The 20770-nt window shown below is 33.1% G+C and overlaps 4 protein-coding genes and 2 pseudogenes across 6 annotated transcripts; 2 read left to right on the forward strand and 4 right to left on the reverse strand.

The window, feature by feature from the left end:
- Window positions 1-242: 242 nt before the first annotated feature.
- On the reverse strand, window positions 243-1867 carry LOC104748845 (uncharacterized; annotated as a pseudogene). The gene is made up of 3 exons (XR_015581402.1): window positions 1647-1867; window positions 606-720; window positions 243-440 (listed from the first exon to the last, which is right to left on the reverse strand). The product of XR_015581402.1 is annotated as an uncharacterized LOC104748845 (transcript).
- Window positions 1868-2721: 854 nt separating this feature from the next.
- LOC104747670 (uncharacterized) lies at window positions 2722-4970 on the reverse strand. Of its 2 annotated transcripts, none has more exons than XM_010469346.3 (5): window positions 4356-4970; window positions 3942-4096; window positions 3516-3605; window positions 3105-3172; window positions 2722-3003 (listed from the first exon to the last, which is right to left on the reverse strand). In XM_010469346.3, exons 1-5 carry the CDS (start codon window positions 4867-4869, stop codon window positions 2877-2879), a joined length of 954 nt encoding a protein of 317 aa, XP_010467648.1. In that variant the 5' UTR covers window positions 4870-4970; the 3' UTR covers window positions 2722-2876. The 2 variants fall into 2 exon arrangements, with proteins under 2 accessions (XP_010467648.1, XP_010467647.1); XM_010469345.3 differs by having other exon boundaries at window positions 3942-4117; window positions 4356-4968.
- Window positions 4971-6271: 1301 nt separating this feature from the next.
- LOC104747671 (non-specific lipid-transfer protein 8) lies at window positions 6272-7378 on the forward strand. Its single transcript, XM_087486793.1, has 2 exons — window positions 6272-6672; window positions 7143-7378. The coding sequence occupies exons 1-2, from the start codon at window positions 6329-6331 to the stop codon at window positions 7150-7152; spliced, it is 354 nt and encodes a 117-aa protein (XP_087342919.1). The 5' UTR covers window positions 6272-6328; the 3' UTR covers window positions 7153-7378.
- An 842-nt stretch (window positions 7379-8220) lies between these two features.
- LOC104747672 (GATA transcription factor 20) lies at window positions 8221-9714 on the reverse strand. The gene is made up of 2 exons (XM_010469349.3): window positions 9223-9714; window positions 8221-8803 (listed from the first exon to the last, which is right to left on the reverse strand). Exons 1-2 carry the CDS (start codon window positions 9559-9561, stop codon window positions 8519-8521), a joined length of 624 nt encoding a protein of 207 aa, XP_010467651.1. The 5' UTR covers window positions 9562-9714; the 3' UTR covers window positions 8221-8518.
- Window positions 9715-18088: 8374 nt separating this feature from the next.
- LOC104760012 (uncharacterized) lies at window positions 18089-19780 on the forward strand (annotated as a pseudogene).
- Window positions 19781-20138: 358 nt separating this feature from the next.
- On the reverse strand, window positions 20139-20659 carry LOC147927309 (uncharacterized protein At4g04775-like). Its single transcript, XM_087487007.1, has 2 exons — window positions 20486-20659; window positions 20139-20417 (listed from the first exon to the last, which is right to left on the reverse strand). Exons 1-2 carry the CDS (start codon window positions 20657-20659, stop codon window positions 20139-20141), a joined length of 453 nt encoding a protein of 150 aa, XP_087343133.1.
- Between the last annotated feature and the right edge of the window lie 111 nt (window positions 20660-20770).

The raw sequence follows: 20770 nt of genomic DNA on the forward strand, positions 1-20770 counted from the left end.
CTACCAATGTGGTCCATGTGTAATTCTAATATTCTTGGGAAAAATGCCATTTCAGATGGCTTAGGCTGGGATTTAGTCTATCAATCATTCAATTGCCTCATCTGGTACCTTAGCAATGTGAACTGTCACCAGGAGTAAACAAATGTATCAGATTGTTCCAAACTTTAAGTGTTGGGGATATGGAACCAAGCTTGGTTTTCAACCAAAGTGGTATATTTTGATGGAATTCAGAAGCCTGATGCTAAAATGGAACTTGGAAATTTCATTGTACTTTGGAGAATTTAAGACAAAACATCTCTTTAAGGACATGTTTTGATCATTCTAACAGAGCTGGGTTCATTCACAAGCTTGGAAGATGGTCAAAACTCAATGAACACGGCGAGCTTTATCTTCCTGACCCAACCCCAGAGACCTCTGTGCATTTGCAATGCCTTCAGGATCTGCATCAACCACACCAACCGTTTTTAACTACATACCAGCACAATAGATCAAGGGTCATTGACGGGGTGAAGGTAGAAAAAGATTGTCATCACAACTTTTATCACACATGTACACGACAAGAAAACATTTGACTAAACAGATGGTATTTGGAAAATCATGCTCACCAAAGAACTGAGTGAAAATGCGGGTGAAGAAGCTCAAGTTGCGAGAGACGTTGAATCCCATGGCAGGAGGAAGAGGCTTCACCAAATTGTCTATAGTGAATACTCTTTGCAGGAACTGTAATAGAGAGGCAGACTGTACAGCTTAGGAAATGGTTTTTGAAGTTACAAAATTTTCTAGTCTGAGGTTACTATTTAAAAAACAAAAAATCAAAGCTATCCAGCAAACTGCTTCTCTATGAACACCCTGTAAATGCGTAAAATATGTTTTCTGAATGTAAAGATGGTTCGAGATGCATGCAGTGTGTCATGATCCAGATTCTATTAGAAACATACTCATTCATATATAAATAAGCAGAAAGGAATGAAAAAACCATTTGAAAAGAAGTAGCTTTAGAGTATCTCCCTAACCAAGATATAAGTAGTTTATACCTGATATGACCTTAAATAACAATAGAGAAGTTCACAAACCTGACCAAGCAACTATTCATAAACTCTCCAGCACTACCAAAGATAGCTTTTGTAACTAAAGTATATCGCCAAGAAGAAGAAGGCTTACAACGAAACTACACAGTTTGGTTCCACTTAAGACCACAAGCTCTTAACATAATGCAACACATACAAAAATACGATGATCCTTTTTAAAAAAAATCTTACATTTTAGAGATGTTAATTTGATAGATGAGATTCTAACCAAGCTAGTATATGAACCATTTGCACTCAGTCCATTAAATTGAATACGATACAATGTGTTCAAATCCGAAACTTTATGTAACAAAGAGAATTCAAAAATCCATTCTTTTCAGCTTCACATAAGGCTTATACACAAAACTGTATCAAAGAGTTGCAGAAACATAAAGGATAAATATTTTTCCAATTTCTCCAATACCCATTTCGCAAAATATGTGGGAAGATGTCACAGAGGCAAGGTCTCACTATTCATTACTAATTTCCCCCAAATTCCTAAAGGCAGATACAGAGAGGAGCAAATTCATTGTACGAAACCTAGAATTACAATTAACAGAGAGAGGGGGTTTGAGAGACCTGATAGTTGCGATTGAATTTGTAACGAAGCTGAGGATCAATCTCAAGTAAATCATCATCATCATCAGCGAGACTACCTTTTTGGCACTGCGGCTAGGGACGTGCATCTTCGACATACCATCAGAATCCTTTGTGACCTTAAGCTTTGCACCGCTAAACTTGTCAGAGTCATCATCGTCGTCGCCTCTCCACGGCGATTTTGATAACAATTTCTTCTTTACTCAAGATTCATGAACACGACGATTTGTTGGCCAAGTCGACCAAGTTTGAGGTCAGCGAAAGGAAGGAAAGCAGAATTCATATTTGTGAAAATGGAATAATAAGTTGACAAAATGTAAATTGCAAGAGATTGCTATAAATAAGAGAAGGACTTACGAAGATTTAAGGAAGAAGGAGTGGTCTGCACATTAGATGCAAGAAGATGAAACAACATAATTAGCCGTTACCAACAAAAACGTCCCAATTGTAGCGAAATACATGGAAGGAACGGTGAAAGTGTAGAGGAGTGGAGGAATTGAATTTGAATAGTTTGTGTAGGAAGAGAAGATATTAAAACGCCATAGCTCTCGAGTAAAGACAGGGGAAAACGTCTGAAGGTGGAGCGTTCCCGACACCGACGACCAGAGACATTACACCGATAAAATGCGTTAGTAGGTTTAGATGGATTTAGAAATGGACTGGGCCTTTAAACTTTAAAAACATTTGGGATAAATCAAGTGGATCAAGTAATATGATTGTTTTATTGGGCTTAATAAAATCCGAAAATCTATAAAAATATTTAAGAGAAGTGGATGAGGTGGCATCACCAGGAATGAGTAAAGTGAACTTTATATATATAGATACATGGAGTGAAGAAACCTTATAGTTTTGAATGGTAGATGAAGCTAAGCACCCTATAACTGGATCAAAAAAAAAACATTGGTGCACTCAATATGTCTTCTGACCCATACATTGGGCTGTCATGAAAATTAGGCCTATAACCAAAGAGTCCGCATTCTCTGATTCATAGAAATTACGAATATACGATAGTGTCATAAAATTGGGGAAACAAAAACAATTCGAGAAAACTATATTATTTCAATGAACCATATACTGTATTATTTATGAGATATATGTGGTTACATTATTTTTGACAGAAGAATTAAAACCAAAGAAAATATGATAAATAAATTCATTTGGTGTTGATGTGATGTGAGCATCATTTATGTAATACTTCGATTACCATCGAATTTAGTTTTCAGAGTAAACTGAAGCAAGAAACTTTTTGAGACATCTGTTATAGACACAAGGTCTCTCCAAATGTGCCAAATGACCTGCTTTCTTTATACTCTCCATTGTTGCATTTTCGCCTAGTTGCCTATAAAACATCATTTAAATGAGAATATATAATTATGTATATATATATATATATATATAATGATTTCAGATTAGAAAAAAAATTATTCTATTGAAACTTACTCTTTCATTTTCTTGGCAAATCCAATATTAAAAATTTGATCACTTTCGCCCCACATAAGATGTATTTTCTGCCAAATCAAAAAAAAAAAGAAATCAATCGATGGGTTAAGTAGTAAAATTTTAGACGTATCTTCTATTTACTTTATATAAATTAGGATATTTCAAAAAATTACTACGAAAAGTACTCTATATATTTTTGAGTTTCAATTTTTTTGTAAATAGCATGGTTTAAACTACTTTTAACGATAAAACTCTTTGCAAATCATAAAAACATTTGTCAAATTATTTCTCACTAGCTAGAAGGTCCATTATTTGTAAAGTTGTTATATATATATATACATATTATATATATATATATATTTCTTAATATGATGGAGAAATATTTTTTTGTGAATGATTTTCTTATGTAACCTGTTGAAAACGAGGGATGGTCACATCTTTGTTGCTGATGACCAAAGCTTCTAATAATTCTGCTCTTTCCTTCCTATTGGTAATCATCACCTTCAAATTTTGCAAAAAAAATGTATATTCATATAGCATATGAGGTCTTGCACAAACACATCCATGTTAATTGAATTAACACATACCTAAAGAAACTCATTTGTCTTCTTTTGTCATGACATTAATTTTTATATACTAGGTAAATTAATTAAACAAAGCTATCTACATAGTCCTATTACATATTATCTACAAAAATTATTGTAGTCTAATTAATTATTAGTATTACAAGCTATTTATTGAGCTATCAAATTTGACTTCCAGTTGCTACAAAAGTTGATAAGATTACTTTAAGATAGGGCGAACTTAATAAATTGCAAATTTTGAGTAGCTAGGTACCTCAATGAAATCCTTGAAGAGCTTGTTCGGGAACCACATGGTTCTATGGACAGCAAGGGCGAAGAGAGTCTTGAGTCCTTTAACCGAAGTTGGTAACAAAAGATCCGCCGACGACTTAAAACCTAACTGGTTCAAATTTGACTCACTGATCGTATCTGTCATCGCAAGTATAGAACCTGAAAATGAAAAAAGTTCTTCTTGTACGTATAGATTTAAGAATGAGATAACAATCTAGGGTCTTATTTTGTAATTTCTATTATTGATAAACAAATATAGGAGTGTTAATAACGAACTTTGAACCCACGGGATAGGACTAAATCATTTCCCGTGGAGAGGATTAGCATTCTCTTACTTTACAGGTTCTCTCCGATCCTCTACAATAGATTGAGATATCAAAATATGGTAATTACATACCTGACACCACCATGGCATGGACCATCTCAGGATACTTCTCGGCGATCTTGAAAGCCACCATGCCACCGTAACTAAACCCTACAAGAAAAAACTTATCCACGCCGAGGATACGAAGAGACTTGACTAAACAGTGAGCTTGAAACGCTGGTGACCTGTCCGGGTTGTCGGAGTAAGACCCACCAAAGAAGAGGAGGTCCGGTATATAGACTGAGTACTTCTTGGCTAATGATCTAACCTGGAACTGCCACGTCACAATCCCTTCAGCTGCAAAGCCATGGATGAGCAAGAGGACTGGTTTCGTAGGTTTTTGGGGTTCCACGGTAGCGTTTTTGTCAAATTTTTTGGGTCTTTTTAGGGTTTCTTTGGGGATCCAGAAGTTCATCTTCGTTCCCGGTTCAGTTTCAACTGTGTAGGGAATAACGCCAGCCAATTTTATGAGTCTGTACAACAAAGGTTTTTGTGACTCCACAAAGTTCACCATTGTCTTTTTGGATATATGTTTAGAAGGTGACATACAATGTCTGAAGATGAAATAGCATATGAAAGGTAATGATTTTAAAGATTTTTGAGTTGTGATTAATTATAATGTATCTGGTGTTGGGTTCCTATTCATATATTCAACCAATCATTTCTTGTTTTACACATTTTATATATATCTTGTTTGACGTTTTGATTCATAATCATAACTTGCCAATAGCATAGTATAATATAATTCACGATAAACTACTCAGAAGATTTTGATAACATAAAAAAAATGTTTTTCTTTGGTCTTCCAAGTAAATTAAGTTTTATATTCGTTTTAATAATACTGTCACTCTTTTTACACCTATATACATCTTTTTATTTTATTTTGAACATTTCACCTTTCCCTAATGTTACCAACTAAAACTAATAAACTATTTATCATGAACAAGTGTGCCTCATATCGAACAAGGAAAATTGGAAAGATATATATATATATATATATATATATATATATATATAGTTCTTAATTAGTTGCCTTGCATATGTAATCTCTGAATCTAGTCAAGTTAGAAATCTGTACTTCCTAATTGTGATCGGTATGTTGTAAAACTTTTCTTGTTCTCTGTTTGGAGTTATTTACTAGATAGTCAAATTTTTGGTTAAATTTTGCGGTGGTAGATGTGTTTTACGCAATACGTAAATCAAATTTTAAAAACCTGATATAAAATAAACTCGTTAAAAAATTGTGTTATAAACATAGATTTGTAATAAATGAGCTATCTTATTTACTGGTTTTATCATCTGTCATTTTTATAGTGCATATTGTCTTCTCCTCTTCCTCTTTATCTTAGTTTTTTTTCCATGTAACATAAAAAGATGTTAACAACTATTATATTACTCTTTTGTAAGAAAATACTTACCTCGACAATACTTACATCATCTACAATATTCATCTTTGTTCTTCATGTTATATGGACTATATAGGTCCTTTTCATACTAATCGAAAGAAAGACCACGTCCATACCTCTTACGATTAATATAATCGTTATTGGTTTTCTGAAAATATACGCAATTAGACGATTACGCACATTTACTATACTCCATAAAATTACTCCTCTGTGATTATTGGACCCTTTTTGGACTAATTAACCTCCAACACATAAGTCAACACGTCATATTTGGATGTGGATGTAGTCACAATTTGTACCCAAACGATTATAAGTTGAATATCAACAAACCCAAACTGACAAGATAACTATATAACCTAACTACCTAGACTAAATAATGTATATTTTTTTAAACGTCATACCAAAATGTTGAATTTTTACATTTTCATTAGAAGTTACTTTCACTCCATCACAACCCCAAACCAACATCTAGTATTTCTCTAAATTTTAATATAAAATTTCCTAATTCGCCATCTATATAAACCCTTCATATCGTACTTCTTCACTCTACATATATAGCAAAAACCCAAGATTTTTATTTAATTATTCTCAATATCTACGATGATGAGCATATTGAAAAGTCTAGCGATCATTTCCGTTCTCGGAATATTCTTTATACCTCGTTATTCTGAATCCGCAATATCTTGCAGTGTTGTGATTCAGGATTTGCAGCCATGTGTGAGCTACTTGACCAGCGGAAGTGGAAAGCCTCCGGATACTTGTTGCAAAGGTGTTAAGAGTTTAGCGGCTGCGACCACCACATCAGCCGATAAGAAAGCGGCTTGCCAATGCATCAAATCAGTGGCCAATAGTGTTACCGTGAAGACTGAATTGGCTCAAGCCCTTGCTAGCAATTGTGGTGCGAGCTTGCCCGTTGATGCATCCCCTACTGTCGACTGCACTACGTACGTTTTGAATGATATGATCTTCACTGATTTTTGTAGTTGTCTAGTATATATCTTCTGTTTTAGTTCAAATTAGCAAGCTTTGAAATTTAAAATACTGCCTTTAGAAAGAATTTACGGTGAACATAGTTTAACAAATATAATCACATTTTTAAAGCTTTTTGTTGTTGAGATGACTTATATCCTTTAAAACTCTAGGTAGTACGAATAGATCAATGAAACAATGTATTGATGTGAAATTACAAATTGAATAAATAACTTTGTTAAATGATATTTTCATATATTTTTTATATTAATTGACCATAACTTTGTTTAGAAAAATTTTCTTACTTCTTTGTATCTCATATCATATGTACTTATCATATTCAACGTTTTTAAATTTTGTATGTATGATTTAAATTCTAAACTTTAAGAGCTGAAATATAAATAATAAATTGTTGATTTTTTTTTCTCTCTCTTTTTCTTTTCAGGGTTGGTTGAGATATTCTCATTCTCCCATCGATCAATGGTCCATCTTTTCCTAAGTATGCAATTTAAATCAATAATAATATATTTAGGCGAATGTGTATACCTACGTACACATGTTGTAAGCTAAGGTTCGTTTAATATCGTTATGAGTACATGATAATGTGTAGTATTCTGATATTCTCTGAGTGCATTTGTTTCTTCTTGTTGAATATTTTATCAGAGCTCTATGTTTAGTACTTATGTTATTGAATCTTAAACTAAAAATCATAAAATATAAAGATGAGAAGATATCCAAAAAAATGAGAGGATGAATGTTTGCTTTAGTTTAGAACAATGTAGTTTATGATTCTTTGCACTCGTTCCTCCTTATTTTTCCTAAAGCCCTATCAAACCAACAAAAAACAACAACAAAATAAGGTTTAAGCCTGGAGAAAAGAACTTACATGATATTTAAGCCTGGAGATAAACTTCTTGAACGTGCTACAAAATTGGAATCTCGAATGAATTTTTGTGCTAATTAGCTTTTCCTGATTTCGAATGACAAAACTCTTGTTACGTTTGCTCCATGAGATGATTGAATCCGATGAAGGATCATCCACCAGCTTATTTATACTACCGTAGAATGCAGGTAATGGGTATTCCAACATATCCGTCCTCCCAAAAGGCCAAAACCTTGCATATCTTTCTAAACTCCTCAAACTCGCAAACCAAGAACGGAACGTGAAACGGTGAAAGCTCAAAACTTGACCGAACTTCTTGTACGAGTGTTGGGCTTTTTCACTAGCTTTCTAATGAATGGATTTGGGCTTCGCCAGACTAATTTCCCACTTACAACATTTCTTTGCCTCCGTTTTGAGTGATCTCAAATGCTTTTTATTTTTCTAGTAACCAAGAAAAGCTTTGTTAATCCGCCAAATTTGAAGTAACAATCGTATTTACCTTTTGTTTTTGGCTAATTAAAATTCACATTCATATGCAACAAAATCCTAGGATGGTATATATTTGCTACAAAAGAAGCAAAGCTAGATCACTTAAGAATGCATCGAAAAACGATAAAGACTTAAAAGACGACATAAAATAAAGTTGTAATATATCTATCATATATGGTGTCAAAGTAAGTGGAAACATCATGAAAAGGGTTATACAGTACGTATTTATCATAAACACCATATAGCTTTCAAAAAAGTCATGAAAAAAACAAGTAGCTAGAGTCGAGAAAAGAAAAATGAAAAAAAAAAAACTAAAATAATAATGAATTTGACCAAGACAGATTTTACTTTGTGTGATACAATCTATGATAAGTAACGTTTGTTTCTTCTTCATCTCGTCAAAATGGTGGAGAAGTCGTCCGGACTCGATCGCTTACGTGATACTTACGTCAATTCCAAGACATAAACGAAGCAGCCGTGGCGTCTTCCACGTAGGGATATTCCATTTCTGGCGCCGGTGAGAAATAAGGAACTCTCTGTGTATTCTGATGAGCCCACGACGGCGACGACGATGCATAGTGATGATGATGACTATAATAGCTTCCACCTCCGTTGTACGGATTCTCTACCGGAATTTCTGCCGCCGATGAACCTCCACCGGAGATCGTTAAGTTTCTGGCCGTTGCACGCCTCTCCTCCTTCTTGAATCGGATTCCACAAGCATTACATAACGACTGCACCAAGTTAACATTGTATATGTTGTTACACTTACATCTAACATATCTATGAAGTTAACATTGTATATGTTGTTACACTTACATCTAACATATCTATGAAATGTATATATTGTAATGCTAGATAAAAATATGGGATTATATGAAGATTGTATAACTTATTTCGTTTTAGTTCAGGGTAAAGTAATTAAGGGGGAAAAATATATAAAACAACCAAGAAAGTATTTGATGTGACAAAATTTGATTAGAAAATATTTGTACTTTTTTTCCTAGAATAGTTCCGCATGATATAACATTTTGAGTTTTGAATTGCCAAAATGACACTTTTTTACTTTCATTATAATCTAGATACTTTTTCAACAATTCATACACTTTTGGTTCATTATGCATTTATATCGATGGACCTATTAATTAATTACCTTAGGTCCTTTTGGTCCGTTTCTCCATAGAGGAGTAGAAGTGGTGTCGCAGCTAGCACAACGGCGAGGTAGGCTATGATCACCACCACCCTTCTTGTACGATGCAGTCTTGGCGTTCCCTCCGTGAAAGTAGAAGTCTCCGGAGATGTTGTTAGAACCAGCAGAAGAGAATCTACGGTGGTCGTCAAGACGAGTAGAGGGTGTTCCAAGTGAGAGAGTGCAATCAACAGAAGTTGATGAAGAGAGATCATTGTAAGGATCGTAATTGTATTGGTTTTGGTCGTCATTTTCAGAGGAGAAAAACATTGAGAAACTAGGGTTTGTTTGGTATCCCATCATGAAACTGAAGACTAGATAGAAAATAAAAAGGAGAGAGAGATATGTGTGTTGTTGTGGTGGCTTTGTGATTGAAGTTACAAGTTACAAATCAAAACATGAGTACATATATATAGACAGTTGGAAACTTAAAGTAACGACAAAAGGGAACTTGGTCTGTTATAACTATATATGTGATCGAATCTATTAATGTATAGTGCAGATCACATTATTTGTTGCTTTATCTAAAGAAAGCAACAATTCTACAATGAATATTCTCCAGGGCTTTATAAATCATGAATATATATATATTTTTTATGAGTTTCTTTGTTTGGAAGACAAATTATTCTGGATTCTATATATTCTCTACGCCAATTTTATGTTGCAGTAAGCAATTAGAAGACTAATACTCGCCCTACAAATTAAACTATATATATTCATTTCTTAATCAATATCTAAATACTTCAATTAGATTAAATATCTTGGAAACAGGTTTTGCAAGTAAATAGTACATGAATGAGTTCTCTTTTCATGGTTGTTTCAAATAAAAGTGAATAAAAGCACACTATTAAAGTAGCTTAACATCTTAAGAAAAATACAGTAGATTTTGCACTTATCATATGTTTTGATGAAGTTCTATTCTATTTTTTTGAACAACATGTTTTGATGAAGTTAAAAGACTTTTTAAAAAAAATATTATTTAAAGCAAGTAAATAATAATGATAAGTGTTGTGTATCTGCAGTTTTAATGTCGGAAGGGGTTGGTCAAAAGAGGCCCACGTGAGTGACAATGTCACGGTCTTCTAAGGATCTTGTCTCTTAGCTCTGCCATTACCAAAACCCACTTTCACTAATATACCTCTTTTAAACGTCTTCCGACTCAAATATATAGGTGCACAATTAGTAAATAACTAACTATCGTACCAGTTTTACACAAATGGAGTATGTACAGTACACTTGAAGGAAATTTTTTTGTAATACTCAATCACCATAACAAAAATATTGAACTACAACCAAAGTTATATACTAGATCGGGTAGAGAACAATAAATGATTTAGTACCATGTATACATTAACAGTAAACCTAATATCGAAGATTCTTAAACATAAAAAAAATATAATATTACATATAAGAGATTTCATATGTTTAAGATAGTAGAATTTATATTTTAAATTTTTAAAGATATCAGAATTAATAAGGTGATGTAGTACTGTTTAAGCTAAGAACGAAAATAAAAAAAAAGGGTAAAGGTAAAGGGAATTCCGAAGTGAGATTCTTGGCAATGATCAAAAGCAACATCTTGTGTTCTTTCTTTGGCTTGGGGAACGAGAGATTCAATTGATCAGTCAAAGAAGCAAACTCCAACTCAAAATATTTTTAAAGCAAAAATCAGAAAAACAAAAAAGTACAAAAGCGAATAAAACTCTCAACTGGATATATTACCCAAACACTCAATTGCTACTTCTTTTTCTTTCTTTTATTTCCTTCTTCTTTTCCCAATTTTGGGTTATATACTTGGTTCGTTTCTCTCCTAAAGTAGATGATGTTTTGCCAAGACAAGAATAATAGTAACTATTTCAAAGCGTAGAAAATCTTAACTCTAAAGCAAGTTGGCTTAACGTAAGATGATCTCGTAGATAAGTTTGCCTAATGATATATGAATTTTTGGTTGAAGGACCAAGGACTCCGTCAAGTTGGAGACCAAAAGTTGCGTTCTGCCACTTTGATTTTAAATTTTAAATATAACTGGTCACAGACTCACAGTGAATAACGTAAATGTAATATCATTCGAGTCTACAAGTACAACTAGTGATAAAAAATAAAATTATCCGACTAAATAATAACGAGATTTTTAAAAAAGTAATTTAATATTACTATTCAGTTTGATCAAATATATTTTCATCCATTTCTTTTTTCTTTCTTGTGGTGATAACCCGGAATATGAATTGAAACTATACTTTAGTTAGTCCTAAAAATAAAATGATCAAATGAAGAAGATTCAAAGAATATTAAAGATTCAAGAGACGTAAAGAGAGAAAGAGTCAGGCTTTAAGCGAACACAAAGAATCAAATCGGAGTTGCGATTGGTGAGTGAGCTAGCTATTTGTTTAACTAAGAAGACTGCCGCCTTTAGTTTACTTAGAACCCATGCACTTTTTTTCATGGAACAAGAAACCTAAATTAACCACGAATACCCCAAGACAATAATAAGTGTTCGGCTTTGGGCCTTTGGCTTATTTGGCTATAGCCATTTCTGTTTCTTTCACGAGACACTATATGCGTTTGTGTTTGGCATTGCCATTTAAATTACATATATACTACTATTATTTGTTTGTTTCTTCACGAGAGAATTTTTTTTTTAGACCTTATCCCAAAAAAAATGTTAAAGAACGAGAAGATGTTGTTGGAATCATCTAACATTCAAATTTACAATTTATAATAGATTAATATATGTATTATGCATAAAGTGTGATTAAAATTCGTTTTATGAGATCATCTGGTCTGTAAATTTGCAAACGTTAGTTTCGTGTTTGCATTTACTTGTAAAAAGAAAAAGAAAAATACATAATTATACAATATCTAATTTCTTCACTTTTTATAGATTTTTTTTGCAAATTTCAAACATATCATTTTGTTGCGTTTATGAATAACAAGGTTAAAATATTAAGATTGTGAAGTTAGTTTAAAATATACACTAGATTAGGATCCGTGCTAGAGCACGGATTGAAATTCTTTTTATTTATATTGTAATTTTTATATACAAAATAATTTATGTGATTTATTTTAAAAATTGTTGTGAATAAAACATTATGCAATAAAATCATCTACTAAAACTGATGGACCCGTGCTAGAACACAAATTTTTGTAACTTTTACTTAAAGCACTATAAATGTGATTGTTTTATTTGTTTTAAAAGTTATTTTTTTTAGGAAACACTATGCCATTAAATCATATGTTGAATATGACTTATGGAAATAACGTATATTTTGTATAGATTTTGATCCGCGGTACACCGCGAATTAAGTTATTTGATAAAAAATAATAATTTGTTTGTTAATTTTTTGTTACAGTATTAATTTAATCAACTTAATTAGATATGTCTATTAATTTAATATTCATATTATTAACAAAATAATGAAATGATATTTTACCCGTGTAGCACCGAATTAACAAAAATTTAAATTTATATTAGTATCTACTCAAACACGTCGTGTCATATAACCCCGTCGTGTAATATTTTAACTCGCAGTACACCATGAATTGTAATGTACTAATGTGTATAAACATAATAAGCATTATTATAAGTATGATAAAATTAAAAGACATGAACCGAAAGATGATACCTTATCAAAACGGTAACGATAGATTATTGATCGGTTTATTTTATAGTATAATCGGAAATCACTCTCAATCCGCGGAAGAGTGATTATTTTTTAGATTTGTTTGTCTATATATGGTTAACTAAATATTTTTTTGGAGATTTTATTTTATTCTTTCGAATAACTTGTTTTAGAAGATCTTAAATCAAGATTAAATCTTTGCAGGATATATTTAGGTGTAAAAGAGAATTAAGATTATTCTCCTAAAATCTTGCGAAAATGAAGAATTACAGATTAAGACTTTCAACGTGATGTAACATATATCTAATACAAATTAATATCAATTTTTTTTATAACCCATTTGTAACCTATTATTAAAATAATATAGTCTACAAATTTGACGTTGTGTACTTCCGTTTTATTAAATAAGGGATATTAAATGCAAACATAACCACACAAAAAAAAACAAAGGTTATAATCACAATTTGTACTATATTAATGATACGTGTATATCAAAGATGCATATATGCTAAAAGAATAATAAATAGGTGATCTAGTTATGCCGATTATGGTTTTTTTTTATGGGTGTTTAATCTAATAACCGATCGACGATTAACTACGCGAACTTTATCATTTTTTTGATCCGTACTGTATGATACGGTCCGTCTCCAACACTCAAACAACTTAGAGGAAGAGAATAAAACAAAGAGAATGACAGCAAAACAACAACAAGAAAAAAAAAGAAAAAGGACAAAACATCCCTCAAAAGGATCAAGATCCGATTGGTGTTTCTTTCTCTTTTTGTTTCTTAATAACGTTTTCATTCTCCAGTTTTGACCATTCGACTTTCTAGATGACGTATGGTCCACTTATCCTTCTCATCTCATGTATATTATGTTAGAGCTTTCGAGGTGATTTAACTTCACAAGAGGGCAAACTCTAATATACAACGTGATTTGAACCTATAATTTAGTAAGGAACGAAATACTTAATATGCAACTATGAATGTGTAGTTCAATAAAATGATCCATGTGATTCAAAGCCAGAAAACGAGTTTCATCATCTACGAAATAACAACAATATAACAAACTTTTTATCAAAAAAAAGAAAAAAACTCTATAACAAAATTTTCTATGTAACCAAGTTCACCATTTAGGCCATCCTTATAGGGAGAACATGAGGGGTGTTCTTATCCCCAAAAAAATAGAAAAATAATGAATAGTAGCTTAGAACACTTTTTAGTTTTTGATGTAGAACTGATCTTGGCTCAGTTCTAAGCTGATGTGGCAAGGTGTGAATGGATACAAGTTTTTGCAAACAATTTTTCACAAATTAAAAGAGGATCTGATTGAGAATATGGAATAAATTTGGACATTAAACTATATATTAATTAAATAAAATGTTTGTGTACTTTAATTAAGTAATATGTTTTTTTTTATCTTTAATGTTTTTGTTGTTTCATAAAAATTTGGTATTGTATTTTGAATTTTAGTAAAAGTTTTATAAGTTTGCAATTTAAATGTTATTTTATAAGTTTTTATAATTGTAATATGTTTAAGAATATTATATTATTAAATCTTATGATCTTAAACATGTTCTCCCAATAACTAACTTTTTAACAAAAGACCTTAACTACTGATCTTACATTATTTTCATAATATTTTTACTCTAAGAACAACTAAAATAGTTCCCCCTATAAAGATGCCCTTATGAGTGTGTTAGTTTAATAGCTTGTTTGATGTACTTTGTGAGATTCTTTTTAACTATTGTAATTTCTACATGTCTTAAATCTTAGTATATAATAAAGTAAAATTTTAACAAAATCCAAGATTTGAGAACCTACCATGATATTTTTTTTTTTGTTTTTACAATAAAAGAATCAGCTCATACGAGTCAATTAGGTGGAAAACTGTTCGCATACAAAACATTATGTGAAGATGTACGTGCTTGGCGTATCAAAGTGAAACAATCCGACATATTTTTTATATATATATCTTAATATCTAGTGATCCCATACTCACTATCAACCTACCCCAATCAATAAAAAATAGCGGATAACAAATATGCAAATCCAATAAAACAATAAAGAATAATGAATAACTTAAACCAATTCAGGATCAATCCAAAACATAACACAGTCATAGAACCAGCGATCCTAACAACCGTTCTAGACAACTAATTTCTCCTATAGCATCCTATCAAAGACACAGAGCAAACAACCAAGCCTCTAGAACATCATCCTCTTCATACCCTTGATACCACGATCACACTTAGCCTTTACCTGCGTCACAACACAAAAGAGAGGCGTAAGTATTACCAGAAATACTTAGTGAGACAGTCCTTCCATCTACTGGGCTATACACACAAGCAATTGAGATAACTCTAACCATCAAACAACAATCAACAAAAAAAACCAGGAAATCTGCATCGACTGACACAAACCACTGCATCGAACGAAAATATCTAGGGTTGCATCGACCGAAGCAAGCCTACATAAACCAATGCAAGATTCATCTGCATCGACCAACACCAACACTACATCAACTGATGCATGCTCGACATTTAACGAAATCCCTAATTGCATCGATCGACACCTCCACATGGCATCGACTAATGCTCCTAGGTCTTATCGCGCCATCCTCGCACTGCATCGACCGATGCATAAAGTGCATTGATTGATGCACATGCCGGACATCATCTTCCCTGAAGCTTCTCGCTAGATCTCCGTTCCTAAACCATCAAAACACAATCCACTGGCACAAAGAAGCCTCACAAAGCCCCAAGTGACTCAAAAACAATCTAACAAGCCAAGGAATCAACCACATAACACATAAACTCAAAAATCAGAGAAATCTCAAAGATAAGTCATTGTCATGCACTCACATTTTCCAAAGAAGATTCTAACTCTAAACTGACGAATCTACACTCCTAGCAAGCTCCTACAACGATCCCAGCTACAAATCTCCACTCCACAGGCAAAATCTCACAAGAACAAGCACTCTAATCTAATAAATCCTCAAGAACAACTTTTTTTTTTCTTCTCTTTAAATTGGCTAAACTCGGCCAAACCAACAAGCTTCTCCTTTTATACACGATAGTAAGGGTTTTCCTTACCCAAAACGCAACCAAACGAGCGTTTAACTTAAGTCGTTTCACAAAAAACCAAACTTGCGTTGACCGATGCACCTCCCAAACCGGGAATCCGGTTCGCGGATGTTACACAAAGAATCCACAGTTACATTCATATTACGAGAAATTAAAGATAAAGAAAAAGTAGAGAACTCCTCCCTATCTTGATATCGTCGGGATAAGTCGATAACGCCGGCCAGTCTTAAGGGGAAGACACTATCTTCACTAAGTCTGAGCAGTTTTTAAAAAGCCATATCCCAGTAGTCATAACCAATCATGCATCACATAGCCCATATGAAAACTTCTAATTCAGCATGTAATGGGGAGAGACTTGGCAATATATTGTATTTTTCCTAACATGTATAAGTTTAAATTTAAAATATTACTTTTTTAAACACATTAAGTATTTGGGAATCCATCAAAACTATAAAAATGATGTAAAAATTTGAATTAAATAAATTAAAAGTACTAAACTGTTTTTGTTGATTACGAATTTTGGATGAGTTAGACAATAATTTTATTCATAAAATCTTTATTTGTATCAATTTAGTCGGCACATAGTGTGGGTTGTTTACCTAATTAGATATTTAAAAGAAATATGAAAACCACATAAAACTTGTGAACTCGCCAACTGCAACAGAGAGAATCGATCGAAGAGTGTCAGTCAATAGTATATCGAGATTTAAAAATGTTCTTTGTTACTGCTCCCCATATCTGTAAGACAAACCCAGAATTGTCAATCTAGCACACATTTAATGTCATGGTGGAAAATAAAGGGAAAATTGGAAATAAAGGATCACTAAAAAAAATTGTCCATATACACCTTTTTTTGAAAATGGTCATTTTTTCCAAAATTGCCCATAGGAATTGAAAAACCCAAATTTAACATGTTTAAAAATGTGAAATATAGGTAAATAAGTAGATATACAATAGTAGAGGTAATATAAATTTTTTCCAAAAAAAAAAAATTGTATAAGTGGTTTTTTTGATGGATAAAATTTGATATAAAAAATTTAGAAAACGTTTTCTGCTATTCTGAAAATTTAAGATGATGCGTTCTAACATTTTGTACATGTTATACTAAATTCAGGAATATTTTCTGTTCTAAATAGTTTAGGGGCCGAAAATACTGAATTCTACAAAATTCAGAATTTGTATTCTACGATTTGCTCTATGTTCTAAACGTTTTAGTATAATCTTTCTACGGTTTACTCTAGCCTCTGAAATCTGTAGAATATGTTTTATTCTTTTTACTCTATCTCTGAGAAAATTAGTTGACATCTACTACGGTAAAGTAGATGGTATACTCTGAAACTTTTAGTGATTGCTAAATATAGAAAGTGAATATTTGGAATAGGAAACTCAATATTTATCTAATAATTAGGTAAAATCGTAATAATTTGTTAAGATTCTGTTCTACGAAATCTAGATATAGTTTTCTAATGATTTTAGAAATTTTTAAAACAAGCCTAATAACAACCCTAATCGTTTTCGTTTAGTGGTGTGTTACACCGTTTTCTCCCAATTCTTTTCACCATTTACGAGCCATGGCAATGCACATCTATGTTAAGAGTGGAGAGTGGAGATTGTTTGACAATCATGAGTGGAGATTTATTATTGATGAAGACAATCGTGGAAGATTACTAACTTTGGAATCGAGTACAACACATGAAGAATTGAAGATTATGGTTTCAGAAGCCTATGGAGTAGAGCCTAGTATGGTTGATATGGAGCTAAGTTTTTTACCCACAGATCTCACTGCTGATTGTCCTCCTGTCGTTATGATGAATAATAGCCAGATCACAAATTTTCTTTCATACTATAAAAAGAAGAAAACAGTAAATTTGTGTGTGACATTCAAAGGGGGTGTTGAGGATGTTGGGAGCAAAGTCAAATTGGATTTAAATAAAGAACCAGGGGTTTCAAGTGTTGAAGATGGCGATGGTAGACCAAATGAAAACCTAGCTTTATTTGTGGGTATTGATGATGCCAAACGTAGGGATGTTTTAGGGAAGAAGACATCCGATGAAAACGCCGGTTATGGTGTTGGAACGTCGTTGAAAGGTGTGAGCGTAAGGAGGGGTCAATATTTCAAAAGCAAAGAAGTGTTACAAGCAACAATGGAGTTGTATGCTATGAGGTACAACTGTGACTATAGGGTTACGAAATCTGATACAGTATTCTGGTGTATACGCTGCATTGAGGATGTTTGCAAATGGATTCTGCGTGCTGAGTGTTTAAATGGGTCTACGTATTTCAAGATCAACAAGTTTATGGGGGACCATACTTGTGCTCCTTCGAAGAAGAAGAAATTTTGTAGGACACCTTCAGCTAAAACAATTGGACATCTCATTATGCAAAATTATGAGGGTGTATTGGAAGGGCCTAAACCGAATGATATCATCAATATTATTTGTACAGAGTATGGTTGTGATTTAACTTACTCTCAGGCATGGGAGTCTCGTGAGTATGCAGTGAATGAAGTTAGAGGAATTCCTGAGAAGAGTTATGCTAAAATACCAAAATACTTGTACATGATACAAGAAGCGAATCCGGGTACGTATACAAATTATGAAGTTGATTGCGAGAGTAGATTCAAGTATCTGTTTATGTCTTTTGGTCAGTCAATAAGAGGATTTTACAAGGGAATGAGGAAAGTTATTGTGGTTGATGGAACATTTTTGAAGAACAAATACAAAGGAGTTCTACTAGTTGCTACAGCAGTAGATGGGAACTCTAATTTGTATCCAATAGCATTTGGAATTGCTGATTCTGAGAATGATTCTTCATGGGCATGGTTTTTTGAGCAACTAAAGGTTGTTATTGGAGATGAGAAAGATTTATCTTTCATTTCAGATAGGCATGTGTCAATTAGCAAATCAGTTGAAAAAATCTATCCATTGTCTACTCATGGTATTTGCATCCACCACTTGATTGGTAATGTTATTACATATCACAAGGGAAGGGGTGTGGCTGACTTGGTTTCAAGAGCATCTAAAGCTTATAGAGTTGCAGAGTTTCAAAAACTTTTTGGAGATATTTGCAACATCAGTCCTGCGATTGGAGAGTACCTAGAGGATGCTGAGGTTAAAAAATGGGCTCGATGCCATTTCCTTGGATACAGATATGACCAGAACACAAACAATGCTACAGAGTCGATCAATTCAGCTTTGAGATCACCTAGAGAGTATCCAGTAATCCCTTTACTAGACAGCATCAGAGAAATGTTAACATGCTGGTTTTTTGAGCGGAGAGAATTAAGTGCCAAGCAGAAAGATCCTTTAACTGTTAAGGTGGAGAAGAAGATGTCAAGAAGAATAGTGAAAGGTAAATACTTTAAAAGTTATCCGATTGGAAGAAACATAATACAGGTTAAAGCGCATGGGGTAGACTTTGTGGTTGACTTGGAGAGAAGGACATGTACATGTGGGAAGTTCCAAATGGGCAAACTCCCTTGCATACACGCCATCAAAGGAGCTTTTGATATAGGCAATGATCTGTACCCATATGCTGATGATATGTATAGCACTACCAGTTGGAGAGAGTACTATGAGGAGACTGTTAATCCAATAGGTATTCCAGAGAGCGAATGGGGCGTCCCTGACCACATTGAGGCTGCAAAAGTTTTACCACCTGAATCAAGAAGACACCCTGGTAGACGAAGGAAACGAAGACATGAAACAGTTGAAGACAAGATAAGAGCGTCTCAACAATCACAATCGTCGAAGAGACACAAGTGTAGCCGTTGTGGTAAAGAAGGACACAACTGAACAACATGTGATGTCCCAATTTAGGTAAGGTGGCTTGTTTATGGTCGAATTTTTCATTTCTAGTATTTGTTTAAACTCTACTCTTGAGTTGTTAAGACTGGTTTATACATTTCATTTTTCCCAGTTTATATCTAGTATTTGTTTAAACTCTACTCTTGAGTTGTGAAGACTGGTTTATACATTTCATTTTTCCCAGTTTATGGTTGATTTATTCATTTCTACTTTTTGTTTAAACTTTTTCATACACTATCAAATTCGGCCAAAAAATCATGATCATTGTCATAGGTAAACAAACCATAATTTGAAGGTGAAGGTCAAAAGGGAAACAAGCTAACAAATTTCAAAAAAAAAAAAAAAAAAACACATGATCATGTTCATACGCTCAACCTAGTAATTTGCTGCATCCAATCATGAGCATGCACAATATCACTATGATCACCATCATCTTCTTATTGCTTGCTTTTGCTTCAGCCAAAGCATCCTCTATCTTCTCAAATATCTCCTTCTCTATCTTCTCATCAACTATTTTCTCAAACTCCAATCTCTCAGTTTTGAAATCTTTGAGGTGCTTCTCAAATTCAATATTCTTTGCAGTGAGTGTATCTATCTCGTTGACTAAAGCCTCATCAACCCATTTAAAGGTGTGATCATCGTTCCTAAGCTACAAGAATCCCAACTGTTATAATCAAAAATGAAAAATATACAAAACGTGTAAACAAATCAATTTACCTTGTTTAATGCAGCAAATCCACAACGATAGTATCTCCTGTAAGGATTGGGATCAGATTTTGATATAAGTGCTATAATTCCTTCCCCGCACCAACATCTCCTTGGAACACCAACCACTCTTACTCTTGCACGGGAATTATTCGATCCAGTCGAATTGCTTGATACATTGCTCATCTTCTTCTCGCAATCGATTGGGTACCAGGTCGATATTAGGTTTCTTAAAATTTGGGATTTATGTGTTTATTCGTAAATAATCGGGTTAAGTTTTTAATTTATGATTAGCTC

The sequence above is a fragment of the Camelina sativa genome, chromosome 15, assembly GCF_030686135.1.
Source record: "Camelina sativa cultivar CO46 ecotype springtype chromosome 15, ASM3068613v1".
Lineage (NCBI taxonomy): Eukaryota > Viridiplantae > Streptophyta > Magnoliopsida > Brassicales > Brassicaceae > Camelina > Camelina sativa.

What these genes read in the sequence shown, in the direction of transcription:
- LOC104747670 (XM_010469345.3), bottom strand. Translation starts at nt 4,869, where the DNA reads ATGTCACCTTCTAAACATATATCCAAAAAGACAATGGTGAACTTTGTG. An exon ending in CCATGCCATGGTGGTGTCAG is followed by an intron (nt 4,118 to 4,355) that starts GTATGTAATTAC and finishes TTTCATTTTCAG; the next exon opens with GTTCTATACTTGCGATGACA. An exon ending in TCTTCAAGGATTTCATTGAG is followed by an intron (nt 3,606 to 3,941) that starts GTACCTAGCTAC and finishes CAAAATTTGAAG; the next exon opens with GTGATGATTACCAATAGGAA.
- LOC104747671 (XM_087486793.1), top strand. Translation starts at nt 6,329, where the DNA reads ATGATGAGCATATTGAAAAGTCTAGCGATCATTTCCGTTCTCGGAATA.
- LOC104747672 (XM_010469349.3), bottom strand. Translation starts at nt 9,561, where the DNA reads ATGATGGGATACCAAACAAACCCTAGTTTCTCAATGTTTTTCTCCTCT. An exon ending in ACGGACCAAAAGGACCTAAG is followed by an intron (nt 8,804 to 9,222) that starts GTAATTAATTAA and finishes AACTTGGTGCAG; the next exon opens with TCGTTATGTAATGCTTGTGG.
- LOC147927309 (XM_087487007.1), bottom strand. Translation starts at nt 20,659, where the DNA reads ATGAGCAATGTATCAAGCAATTCGACTGGATCGAATAATTCCCGTGCA. An exon ending in GATTTGCTGCATTAAACAAG is followed by an intron (nt 20,418 to 20,485) that starts GTAAATTGATTT and finishes GGATTCTTGTAG; the next exon opens with CTTAGGAACGATGATCACAC.